A 13,125-nucleotide genomic window follows, 5' to 3' on the forward strand; every position below is an offset into this window, starting at 1 on the left:
ACGGGATTGTTTAATGACTATTGCAGGTCATATGGGATCCAACATGAGATGACAATTCCTGGTACACCTCAGCATAATGCAATTGCAGAGAGGATGAACTGCATCATCATGGAAAAGATCAGATGTATGCTTTCACAGGCCAAGCTACCCAAAAGGTTTTGGGATGAGGCTTTGAGGACTGTAGTTGATGTGATTAACTTATCACCATGTACAGCCCTAGATGGTGATGTTGCAGAGCATGTATGGTCAGGGAAAGATGTTTCCTATAGGCATTTGAGAGTGTTTAGTTGTCGTGCATTTGCACATGTTCTAGATAATGAGAGGTCCAAGCTAGATGGTAAGTCTAAAGAATGTATTTTTCTTTGTTACTCACATGATCAGTTTGGTTACAGGCTTTGGGATCCAGAAAAGCAGAAGGTGTTCAGGAGCAGAGATGTGGTCTTCTTTGAGGATCAAACCTTTGAGGATTTGAAGAAGAAGACATCAGCCAAGACTTCTGCAGAAGGATTAGCAGATTGTGACCCAATTATTCCTCCAATATATCAGGGTGATGGGAGAGATGTGCAGGAAAATAGTGTAGAGCCTGATGTTGATTTACCTATAGGACATGTTGAGCAAGAAGAAGTAGGAGAGCAAGTTCCCGTAGAACCTCAGTTGAGAAGATATTCTAGACAACGTCAACCTTCTAGAAGATACTCTACAGATGAGTATCTTCCAGAAGATACTCTAGAGAGTTACCAGGAAGCAATTGAGAGTGAGTAGAAAGAGAAGTGGTTAGTTGCTATGCAGGAAGAGATTGATGCTCTTCAGAAGAACCACACTTATGATTTGGTGCTGCTACCAAATGTTGATGAAGACCTTACCAAAAGAAAGACATGAGATATGCCGACAGTTGGTCGGCATGGCTTCACATTGAGGAGTCATGGGACAGCCTCCCTTATGGGCCGAAGGGGGAGGTTGTTGGGCTGGCAGCCCAAAGTGGGTTCAGCCCATGGTGGGCTTTATCAGCCCACAACCCACACCCCTTTGACCTAACCCTAGATCAATATAAGGGGGGTGTAGGGGCTACGTTTTAGGGAAGAAGATAAGGACAACGTAGAGAGACTATTCTCAATCATCTAGCAGTGTTCTCATCTCAGGTTAGATCAAATCTACAGTAGACTCTTGCTGTGATTACTTGGGGAGGTTTTAGATATTGTAGGCAGTGACGTAATTCTTATATCCCAGTTATTTTCTTGTGGTTGTTGCTAGGGTTTTGGGCAAGAGATTGAGATTTGTATATTCATTATTCTCATAGTGGATTATCTCTAGTTTGCCCCATGGTTTTTACCCTTCACATTGAAGGTGTTTTCCACGTATATCTTGGTGTTTTGTTTGATTGTGTTCCATTTTATTCCGCTACGTATTATCATCTTCTACTATTTGTTCATATACAAAGGTTATTCCTTTTTATATCCCCATCATCGGACAATGAACGTTTTTTTATCACCGTTTAGTTGATTGTTTTGGGAGCTAATTGAATCTTTCTTTTCTACTAAAGAAACTTTTCTACTAAAGAAACCAGCTAAAGCTTCGTAGCAAAGCTTCCGAGGGCAGGAAGGGCCAGTGCAGGTAGCAGAGGAAGAGGAGAGCCTGTCCGTCGGCTGTCATCGTCAAATGATGGCAAGGCAACTCACGTAGGAAAGCGACACTAATGCTTATGAATAATTGAAGGGATTTGACAGGAGACGATTGGCAGAGATCAGGAAGGGATTACAAAAGCCAAATGCTATGATGGAAGACTGTATTGTACATGGACCCGAATAGAGCTGCGTGACGATGCTGTCATGCTTACTCTGCATCCAGCAAAACCCTGTACACATGTTGAACTGGGAAAAAGCACCGTTATTCCAAGCATTTCCTTACCAAATTCCGTTCAATTCTGAGGAAATAGCTTGCATTGGGTCAAGAGATCACGACAGAGCTCGTAGCTGTTGGCCTCCTTGTCGGCTCCGCTCCCGTCTTCTCCAGGAGGAGGAGGAGGAGGAGGAGGAGATGATGGGAGTGGACATTGGTCGTCCGTAACGTGGTGAGGGAACTCGGAGAGCATCTGCACCACCTCCCTCATGGTTGGCCTCTCCACGCTGTTCTCTTGGACGCACAGCATCGCGACGAAGAAGACATGCATGACTTCATCCGTCGGCACACTGCTCAGCCTGCAGTCCACGATGCTTGCGGCGTTCTCTCTTCTGCAGGCGGTGGCCCTCTTGACCCACTGAACTATGTCGACGCCGTCCCCAAAGTCCCCGACCGGGCGCCGGCCGGTGATGAGCTCCAGGAGCACCACCCCGAAGCTGTAGACATCGCTTTTCTCGTCCACCTTGAGAGTGTAGGCATACTCTGCACACAGAATCGCCATGTAAGGGCTCAATGTCAATAACACCAGCATCATGTTCCGAGACAGGGATGAAGTGGGTGGCAACAGCCTCAGCAGTCCCAAGGTAAGAAGAGGGCGAGAATCTTTGGTATCTTGGCACCGAGATGGTGCGCAGCACATGCTTGGCAAAGACATGGAGGAGTTGGGTTGGTGATCTGAGGGCTTCACTTTCACGAAACCCTAGTCTGCTACTGTTGAGCTGCTTTATCGAGCCGAGCTGCCGTCTCCGTCGCCCTCCCCATGCCAATGACTTGGACATCCATTTGCGATGGTACGATCGCTGACAGTGACTGCTGGTGTTTCCTGACTTGGCTTTATGGGGCGTCTGAGTTGACTATTTAGACTTCAACTAATGTTTGATCGGAGAGAATCTAACTACGGGTCTAATCCAATATACATCCAATCTTTATAATGTAACTGTTGTAAACGATGCGGGAAGCAGGAGCAAATGAAACCGTCCAACGTACCCGGGGCGATGTATCCGTAGGACCCAGCGATGGCAGACATGCACTCGGACCCACTATTGTCGTCCTGCAAGAATCTGGCTAGCCCGAAATCCGCCACGTGTGCCTCAAACTTCGCGTCGAGCAGGATGTTGCTGGACTTCACGTCGCGGTGCACTATCATCGGACTGCAGTCGTGGTGGAGGTAACATAAGCCCCTGGCCGCCGCCACCGCTATCCTGTACCGACGGCCCCAGCTCAGGCGCCCGCCGCCCTTCCCGTGCAGCGCTTCCCCCAAGCTCCCGTTGGTCATGTACTCGTACACCAGCACGTTGGTGGCAGAGTCGGAGCAGACGGCGAGCAGCCGGACGATGTTCCGGTGGCGGACGCTCCCCAGCGTCCGGATCTCGGCGCCGAACCCGCCGTCCGATCCCAGCGCCGCCAGCCGCTTCACCGCGATCGCGCCGCCGGAGCGGGTCCTTCCCCGGTACACCACCCCGGCGCCGCCGCGCCCCACCACGTTAGCGTCCTTCATGCACCCCAGCACATCCGACGCGCCGAAATCCACCTCGTGGAACGCGGTGAGGCGCCACGTACCGCCGCGGCGCGACCGGGCCCGCACCGTTGCCGCGAGCCCGAGCGCGAGCGAGCACAGCAGAAGCCCCAGTGCGAAGATCAGCTTAGAATCGCCATGGGAGTGCCCAGACCGGGACGCGCCCGCCGCGTCGTCGCACGGGTTGCCGAAACCCGGCCCGCACAGCTTGGGGTTGCCGGAGAAGGCGCTGGCGTTCAAGAAAGCCAACTCCCCCAAGTCCGGCAGCCTGCCGGAGAGATCGTTGAAGGAGAAATCGGCGGCGGTGAGGCTCCTCATCGCTGCGATCGACCTCGGCATCGGCCCGTTCAATCCATTGCGCGATAGATTCAGATAGTTCAGTATCCCGATTCCGGCGATCTCCGGCGGGATGGGGCCGGAGAGGTTGTTCTGGCTCAGATCGAGGTAGGTGAGCTGGCGGCAAGCTCCGACCTCCGGCGGGATCGAGCCCGATAGGCCATTGCGGCTAAGGTCGAGCTTGACCACATGGCGCAACGAGCCGATCGAACCGGGGACCGGACCGGTCAATCGATTGCCGCTAATTAGCAAGGTTTGGACGGAAGATAGGTTGCGAATGGAGGAGGGAAGAGGTCCAGTGAGCGAATTATCTGAGAGGTTGAGTTGGACCAACTCGGTCGGACTCTGGTCAGGGTTAGAGTTCTCTGGGATTGGACCGGAGAGGTAGTTGGCTTGGAGCTCTAATAGGTTGAGCCGTGGCAAGTAGAGGAGGCCGGAAGGGATGCTTCCATTGAGATGATTCTGACCGAGCCTCGCTCTGGTTAGGCTCAAACACTCGCCTAAGCTCTCAGGGATGGGACCACAAAAGGAGTTCCTCAAGAGGATGAGGACTTTGAGCCTGTTGAACGGGCAGAGGTTTGAGGGGATCTTACCGGTGAACCTGTTCGACGAAATGTCGAGCACGCTGATGTGGCCGCCGGCGCCGAGCTTCTGTGGTATGCCGCCGGTGAAGTTGTTCATGAAGAGCTGGAGAGTGTCCAGTTTGGGCAGCTCAGCGACGAACTCCGGCACCGGCCCGTGCAAACGGTTCATGAAGAGGTTGAGGAGGCTCAGCTCGGTGAGCGCGGCGAGCTGCTGCGGGACTTCTCCTGTGAGCTCGTTGTTGGACAGGTCGAGCGAGACCAGCCTCGTGAGGTTCCCGAGTGACAGCGGCAGCGGGCCGGATAATTCGTTGGTGTGGAGGAAGAGGGTGTCGAGGTTGGTCAAGTAGCCGATCTGGTGGGGAATTCCGCCGCCGAGGCCGCAGCTCGACAGGTCGAGATGGGCTAGATTGACCAACTTCCCGAGTTCGACAGGAATGCCGCCGTCGAACACATTGTAGTAGCCCAAGTAGAGCTGCTTGAGGCCTGTGAGATTGCCCAGTTCGCTGGGAATTCGACCTCGGAGATCATTGCCGTTCAGCGAGAGGTACTCTAAAGCAGCTAAGCTTCCATAGGTCACCGGGATTCTTCCAGTGAAGTAGTTGCCACCGAGGTCCAGGTACTTGAGCCTCCTCAAATCTGCGACGCCGAGCGGTAACGAGGCCGTGAAGTTGTTGTCGTAGGCGTCGAACACCTCCAAGCTCGGCAGGCTGGTGTAGTTCCAATCGAGCCCGCCGTTGAACTGATTGGAAGAGATGTTGAGGTATCGGAGACCAGGCAAGTTCGCCACCGTGATCTCACCTTGGAGATGGTTCCCGGAAAGGGAGAGGTTGACAAGGGAGTCGATGCCAGAGATCTCGACCGGAACGGAGCCGGAAATGTTGAGGTCTGAGATATCGATCCCGACGACGCGATCGTGCTCGCACCGGACTCCGAACCACGAGCAGACGAAGACCACATTGGAAGTGTTCCAGCTCTCTAGTTCTGGGGTGGAACCACGGAATCCTTGTCTTATAGAAACTAACGCTAAGGCATCACTCTGAAGCGTAGTGCAAGTGCAAGAACTTAGAAGAGCTAACAGGGTAACAAGAAACAGAGGAACAGGGTCCATCTCCTGAGGTTTCTTCTTCTTGGATCTTCTAGTTGGACATGGTCTTGTGGTCATTGGAGTTCGAAGGATGGAGGACAGAAATGTAGTGTTAAGTGTGCAGAGAAGCATACAAGGCTAAGGAAAGGGAGAGGAGATGAGATAAGAGAAGCTTCAGAGGGTAGTGGTATGGGAGCAGAGGCATCTTTGGAGGAGAGACTTCAGAGTGAAGGAAGAAGAGGATATGGAATAAGTACCTCTTCTATTTTCATGTTCATCAAGAGAGTAATGCTTGCTGATGTGTTGATTCTCCTGCTGCTCTGCTCATGGATTTGCGTGTAGGAAGTGGCTGATGGCTGTGGTTAGAGGTTCACTGCTTATGCCACTTAAGATGGGCAAAAGAAGCAGGGGAGAGAGAGAGAGAGAGAGAGAGAGAGAGGGAATGGGAGAGCTGATTTAAATTCTATTAGCAGGACAAAAACACTAGTGCATTGGCTGCAGATTGCCTCTTTTTATGCTCAATGTTCTTCACCCAGCCCTCTCTGGATCTGTTGGCGAAGGTAGAACAAGCTTGATGTTGAATGATCCTGTTCCAAAACCAGAGATCCAACATCAATTTGTCTTTGACCAACAAAGATTCATAGTTATGGTCAACTCAAGTGAGTCAGGAAACATCATGTTCGTATGGAACTAGTTACATGAGATGATCACTAGTTTACACACAGGCATTGGTTCCGGCATCCTCCTGCTCTACTCACTTCAGAACCGTACACTGCCATTACAAGTCAATCTTGGGTCACAAGATCTCACCAAAACTGAGTGGTCACTGTATGGTTTCACTCACATAGATGCAAGTGCAAATGGATTACTACGCAGTTGATGATGGCTGAACTATCATTTCAAAAAGCCTACTTCAAATTGGGGTTTTGGCAGGAGGAGGATGAATCATCATGGCAAGGAATCATTGAAGCTTTTGTGAGCTTTATTCTTTGCCTCTTCCTTCCCCACCCCAAGGATATGTAATCTTAAAGAGAAGGCTAGAAAAGCAAAGGAGAGAAAATGTGGGGTTAAATCCCCTCCCACTCCACATGGGAAAGAAAGCTCTTGTATCGTATGGATTCAGATCGGTGCATGATCTCCTTTCTCCCTCTGCCTTTCTAAAGTAGCCTTATTCCTCTCTTAGATCTCCTTTTTACTACTGCAGACTTTTGTGACTCACCCTTCCAAGTCCCTTAGCAAGGGTGACTCTGTTTTCTGAGAGGTCACAATACGAGCCTTTATTTCATTACAGTGCAAGAAGCGAGTGGTCTGTCACTGGGGTTCACACACCACTAAATGACCGAGGCAGGTTGATGGATTGCCAGTGGTTTAGGCAACAAGTTCTTTCTTTCTGAAAGACCATTCTGAATCCGTATGCACAGAAAGATTCATCAAAGATGAGATACGGAATGATGGTGAGTAAATGCATTGAGTTCTATAGTTTGAGTTTGATGAATACGGTAAGGATTCTTTGCTTCTTCCATGCTGCTGCCCTTCTTCCTACAGCTTCAGAGGGCATCAACAGGCTTTCTTACAGGAAGATCACTTTATGAACTTAGCAGACTGGCCTAATGAGGTCTGCAAATAAGCACTTACGTACTGCTTCATCCAGACACAGGTAATTTGCGATTGCAGACACTTTGGTTCGGGAGAGGGATTTAGCGTTTCACATCGATGGTCTCAGTAAAAGGAAGATTGAAATGCCACTTTTTGTGTCGAAAACATCATATCATAATCATACTCTGCCATCAGCTGAATGATTGCCGAGTGGAACACTACTCCCCTATCTTTCTTTGATATCCCATGCACATTGATATCTGCCAAAAAGCTGGTCTTCATTCGTGGAGGAGATGGAGATGAAGGCCCTCTAAAAGCTAAAGCGCAAGGCACAGCCTTTTTTATCTTTGTTGCATGGTGCACTTCAGCTTATATTATATTGAATGAAAGGAGGCCATCATCATAGGGAAGAAAGTAAAGCAGGAACACAGAGTTCTTCCTCGAGATCTATACACACTTTGGAGCTCAGTCTGCCTTCCAGGAGAAGAGAGTATCTATGGAAGGTGCCAAGGTTCTCCCTTTGTGCTGCAACGAATGACATGAGAGGTGAAAGGATCTGAATGAGGACATGAGCTTCATTGTTTGAATGCCTGTTCATTTGATTTCTGCTGTGTCTTGGCACACAGTCACAAGAAACAAACATCTCAAGAGTCCAGCCTTCGGACATACGATCAGAGGATGAAGACAAACAGCCCATGCTTTGTTCACCTCCATGACACGGTTGAACTCTACCTCACATAATCTGCACACCCTGCCTTGTTTGCTTGCGTTCAAGTTATATGTGCCGCTGCTGCTGTTGTTGCTCAGGTATCTTAACACCCCTCTCTGCATCAAGTTTGCCTGCCAGTGATCTATAAAAGAAAGGGAAACTTTGTCTCTTATCTCTGCTCAAATTGTAATGGCAGGAAGGTACGCTGTTCACGTCGCAGAAGGACGGCTGACATCTGAATCTGTATCCATCTATCTATCTATCTATCTATCTATCATACTCTTAAAGTATGAAATGTATGCAATGCTCGAATTCAAAAGACAAGATTGGGTCACTGGAACGAAGGTCAATGATGGTGATCTAGATTTATTGACTGCAAATGACATCGATGGAATCCAAGATTGAAACAATATTATGTAGAATTGTTTGAAGTTGAGCTAATTAAACTGTGTGTGAATGGCCTTAGATTGATTGATGTGACTCATAATAATGTTCTACAGCTCAATATGTAGGTCAGTGCTCAAAGAAAACTTGAATATGAACAAGTGGCCCCATCTCTCTTCTTCTCCCTTGCAGCAGTCATTAGTCCAACATAAGAGTATCTAACTGTAGCTTTCATGGTATTACCATGACTGTTTATCCCAATAAAAATATACTTTTTTTTTTATTGCATTGCAAATTGTGATTTAAAAGGGTAAGACCAAATCATTGATACAAAGTGGGAACATGTTTTGCATTACTCTATGGTATTATCAGAGGTCAGATATTATATCTTCTCCATCTACAGCTTTGTGATGTGGATCCAAACACTTTATTTGCTGAGAAAATATGCATTTTTTTGGGCAACTTGATACACTCAGAGATTGATGAAGACTGGACAAAGCATGACCTCCCTTGGTTTTGGTGAATAAAGTAGTTAAATATATGTTCTTCTGACCAACATCTATCAAAAGTCAAAAACAGCTTATCTTCATCTCATTAATCACTTGCTGCTTCCTCACATAATGGCTGGAGTAGATTGACATAGAAGACTGGTGATGGAAGGACTTGTGATTCTATTCTTTTCTATCAACAACTCCATGAGAAGAAGAAAATGTTGAGCATGTTTGGACTTGTTGAGTTTGGTTGGCGATGTTCACAGAGAGTCTTCAAACTTGGCTTGCTACTCCCTCTGCTCATGATTGATTTGTAGACACAAAAAACCAATTGTTTCTGCACCTCACCAGATTGATCTTTCTTGGATTGGCCTCTCTGGGTATGGGAGGACCCAATAGCTTCTGTTCTTGAGGTTTATGCTTGATAATAGTCAAGATCTTCGTAACAACCTCGACAGCCAAGATCTTCTCAACTATATAAAAAAATATAGTAGATCTCCCTTCTAACATGTATAAATAGGGAGTATTGTATTGTGTATTGTTTCAACTCAATGCAATCTTCTTCTTTGTATTTTATTTCTATCTATCATGGTATCTCGTGATAACAATCTCAACAACAACTAAAATCTCAACAACAACCAAAATCTACTTAACTACATGAGGAAATATCGTAAATCTGTTAAGAAAAATTCTTCTAAATTTTTTTTCTTTAAATAGAGAGTATTGTGTATTGTTTCAACTTAATGTAATCTTGTATTTCATATTTATCAACACTCTCAGGATGGCTTCTCTGTCCAAAAGAAGAGGTAAACATGGAAAGGTCAAATAGGTTTGAGGTGGGGGGGGAGGGGGGCCTAAACAACCACCGTCTTATGTGCGGTTGTCATGATCTGCACGCTTCCTTCAGAAGCTGACAAGCCTTTCCAAAGTCCTCAACCAAAAATGCCAAACCCCACCAACCCTATCCTTCCATTAGATATTCAAGGAGAAGACTCGAGTATGGTTTGGGCCACAGAAGTGCTTCTTACTTGGTGTTTGAAGATTCCACATTTCCATTGTCTATATCAGTTTGTTGGCTGCAAGAATCTGATTACATGTATGATGCTATCATTGCTGATGGTGAGATCGATAAGTTCTTCTACCGCGACTGCTTTACATCCTCTCAAGCCCATCACTTGCCATGCTTCGTTCTTTGTGTTCAAAAGCCAAAGCAAAATCCTTCTTTTCCAGTATATTATGTCAATAGTGATTCTCATCATTTCTCTCTATCGAAGTTCTCATCATTTCTCTTTTTATCTTCGGGTTGTGAGAGAGACTAAATCTTCGTATCATCATCAGATTGGCGACCCCTTCTCCACAGTCCTTTTGACAATAGACAGCTGACAACAGATCGAGTATGGAATGAGTCAGACGAGACTTTGTGGCTGAAGGGAACTCAGAAAGAGTATTCCTGAGAGGTTCTTACACGATGGACTTGGTCTGTGCCACTGACATACCTAAACCCGCGTCTGCACCGTCTTCAACCCCAACAAAACCATCACCTCCCACCCCTTGGAATTAACAATGATCCGAAAGACGAGTTCAATTCTTCAAGCTCATCTTCCTCTCTTTCTCTCTCCCCCACTATTCCTCCTCGTTCCGTCTCTTCCTGTGTTACGATGATATACGCCATCCTCTTTGCCGCCCTTCGCCTCCAATGCGTCCTCCAAGCTTCGTGCTCCTCCTATTCCTCCTCCTCCTGGTCCTTCTTTCGATCTCTTTGCCGGCCAGTGTTGCTTCTCCTCTGTCGACGGTAGCTATATCCCGTGCGTCCAACACGACGGTGGTTTGTGCTGTGGTTCGTTCCATAGCCAACGATGAGTACGAGCTTAGTTGCACCAGCCTGCCCACGGGGCTCCAACTCACGTACACGTCGGGCAACATCTCCTCCTCCGCCATCGCTGGCGGTGAGGGATTCCTGTGTTTCCTCCGCATGTCCACCAATGTCTCCACCATGGTGTGGTGGGGCTTCTATCAGGAATCCGACTACTATGGCTCGTCGCGGGACTACAAGAGGGTCTACCGTGGGCCGCCCCTCGCTGACCTCTCGGCTGGAGACTCGCGTGTTTGCGGCATCCATGCCGGAGGCCGCCCCATTTGCTGGCGATGGAAGCAGCTGGTCTTCCCGGAGGGGGTAAGATTCTCTGACATCGCCGTCGGCCGGGACTTCGTCTGCGGATTGTTACGGGGCTCCATGGAGATCCGGTGCTTCGGAAATGACACCGGCGTCGTGGGCCACGAGCCGACGGGGTCGTATCGGACGATCGCCGCCGGATCCCGGCACGCCTGCGCGGTGTCCAGGGAAGGCAAACTGGTCTGCTGGGGAACAGGGGCGCCAGCAATGGGAGCGACTCCGTCCGAGATCAGCTCATTGGCCTTGGGGGAGAACAAGACGTGCGCCCTCGGAAGCCAAGGAAGAGTGACGTGCTGGGGAGAGAGGTCGAATTTGCCGTGCAGCCTCAACGACACCCAGTTCATGGCGATTCAAGCGAAGGGCAGCGCCATCTGTGGGATCCTCAGGGTGGACTACTCGTTGTATTGTTGGGGCAGCGACGTTTTCGATCACAATCCGGTCGTCTACGCGAACGTGTTGCCCGGCACTTGCGTGCCGATATCTAGTTGTCGCTGCGGCGTCCTGGAAGGCTCCGGCACACTGTGCGACAGAGGAAGCGCCGTCTGCCGTCTATGCGAGCCCGAGAAAATATCGAATCCGACGGCATCTCCGACTCCTTCCTCTCCTCCTCCTCCTCCATCGACAAACAGAGCCGAGACTTCTCACAAGAGGAGAACGGTTTTCGTGGTGATAGGCTCCGTCGGGCTCGCCCTCGGGGTTGCGGCATCGTTCTGCTTCTGTCTGCTCCACTTCGGTCGATGCAATGGCCGCGTCCACGACTTGGGCGGAATGCACAGCGCGGCGGCAGGGGCGCTGCCTCCGGCCGTTCCGTCAGCGCTCGCGAGGCCGCACGGCTCGGAAACCTCGCACACGCCGATCGAGTGGCGATTTAGCTCGCTGGTCGGCGGAGGCCGCAGTCCCATGGTGGAGGAATTCCCGCTGTCAGTCCTCCTCGCCGCGACCGACAACTTCGCAGAGTCCCACAAGACCGGCTCCGGCAGCTTCGGGTCGGTCTACCGAGCCACGCTGGACGACGGCCGCGTCGTGGCCATCAAGCGGGCCGAGACGTCGGCCTCGACGTCGAACACCCCCGCCGCCCCCACATCAGCAGCGGCCGAGAACAAGCGCCACGACAAGGAGTCGGCGTTCCTCTCCGAGCTCGCCCTCCTCTCCAGGGTGAACCATAAGAACCTGGTGCGCCTGCTGGGCTACTGCAAGCAGGGCGCAGAGCGCGTCCTCGTCTACGAGTTCATGACCAACGGCACACTACACGACCAGCTCCACAAGCTCCCGGGCGCCAGCCTCGCGTCGTGGAGCGCGCGTCTCCGGGTCGCGCTCGACGCCGCGCGCGGGCTCGAGTACCTCCACACCTACGCCGTCCCTCCCATCATCCACCGTGACATCAAGTCCTCCAACATCCTGCTCGACGACACATGGACGGCCAAGGTCGCCGATTTCGGCCTCTCCCTACTGAACCCGGTCGACGAGGAGCAGGGCCCGGTCCGGACCGCCGGCACGGTCGGCTACATGGACCCCGAGTACTATCGCCTCCAGCACCTGACCGCCAAGAGCGACGTCTACAGCTTCGGCGTCGTGCTACTGGAGCTGCTCACCGGGTGCAAGGTGATTCGGCGGTACGACGACAGCGGCACGCCAAAGAACATAGTGGAGTTCGCGGTGCCGCACATCGTGGCCCACGACATCCGCCGGGTGCTCGACCCGAACCTCCCGTCCCCGATACCGAGCGAGATCGAGGCGGTCACCTACGTCGGCTACCTGGCGATCGACTGCGTGAGTCCGGAGGGCCGAGAGCGGCCGACCATGACCGAGGTCGTCGACGGGCTGGAGCGGGCCGTGGCGGCTTGCGACACGCCGGCTGGGTCCCTGGACCGGTCCACCACGGTCCGGTCCATCTGAACCGCAGATGCGAAGCGGCTCGCACGTCTTCCCAATTCTTTTTTTTTATTTTGTAATCTATAATTCATTGGTTGAATAAAAGATATTTTTATGCCTCTGAGTGCTTTAAAATTCGGGCTACTATGGTTGGAGGAAAATGGTGGGATGTGACATTTGGCTAGTGGAGTCGTACCGCACTTCTTGCAATCTCATATGGGATGGGGACGCACCAAACCAACGCAATTCACGGGAACGTGGAAGACCATTCCCACATATTAAATGTGGCTCGCCAGCAAACAAAGAAAGGACTGATTCAAGCTGTGTTGGCCTGAAGCCATGGGAGAGGCATTCCTGACAATGTTGACTATGGAAATTAGGTGGATATTTCAGTGTGTGTAATTGATGCCATTGTTTCGAGCATGGCATGGCTGCAGTTTTGGGTTTAGTAGAAGTGAATCCAAGTGAATACGTTGGATAGGTC

The 13,125-nt window shown here is 50.3% G+C and overlaps 2 protein-coding genes across 2 annotated transcripts; one reads left to right on the plus strand and one right to left on the minus strand.

Moving 5' to 3' along the window:
- Positions 1–1,752: 1,752 nt before the first annotated feature.
- LOC103978486 (leucine-rich repeat receptor-like serine/threonine-protein kinase BAM3) lies at positions 1,753–5,947 on the minus strand. Its single transcript, XM_009394293.3, has 2 exons — positions 2,884–5,947; positions 1,753–2,379 (listed from the first exon to the last, which is right to left on the minus strand). Exons 1-2 carry the CDS (start codon positions 5,546–5,548, stop codon positions 1,916–1,918), a joined length of 3,129 nt encoding a protein of 1,042 aa, XP_009392568.2. The 5' UTR covers positions 5,549–5,947; the 3' UTR covers positions 1,753–1,915.
- Positions 5,948–9,660: 3,713 nt separating this feature from the next.
- On the plus strand, positions 9,661–12,760 carry LOC135632444 (serine/threonine-protein kinase-like protein CCR4). Its single transcript, XM_065141037.1, has one exon. The coding sequence runs from the start codon at positions 10,293–10,295 to the stop codon at positions 12,663–12,665; it is 2,373 nt and encodes a 790-aa protein (XP_064997109.1). The 5' UTR covers positions 9,661–10,292; the 3' UTR covers positions 12,666–12,760.
- The last annotated feature ends 365 nt before the right edge of the window (positions 12,761–13,125 follow it).

Source organism: Musa acuminata, chromosome BXJ3-3 (genome assembly GCF_036884655.1).
Source record: "Musa acuminata AAA Group cultivar baxijiao chromosome BXJ3-3, Cavendish_Baxijiao_AAA, whole genome shotgun sequence".
In the NCBI taxonomy this organism is placed as follows: domain Eukaryota; kingdom Viridiplantae; phylum Streptophyta; class Magnoliopsida; order Zingiberales; family Musaceae; genus Musa; species Musa acuminata.

What these genes read in the sequence shown, in the direction of transcription:
- LOC135632444 (XM_065141037.1), top strand. Translation starts at nt 10,293, where the DNA reads ATGCGTCCTCCAAGCTTCGTGCTCCTCCTATTCCTCCTCCTCCTGGTC.
- LOC103978486 (XM_009394293.3), bottom strand. Translation starts at nt 5,548, where the DNA reads ATGCTTCTCTGCACACTTAACACTACATTTCTGTCCTCCATCCTTCGA. An exon ending in CTACGGATACATCGCCCCGG is followed by an intron (nt 2,380 to 2,883) that starts GTACGTTGGACG and finishes TTCTGTGTGCAG; the next exon opens with AGTATGCCTACACTCTCAAG.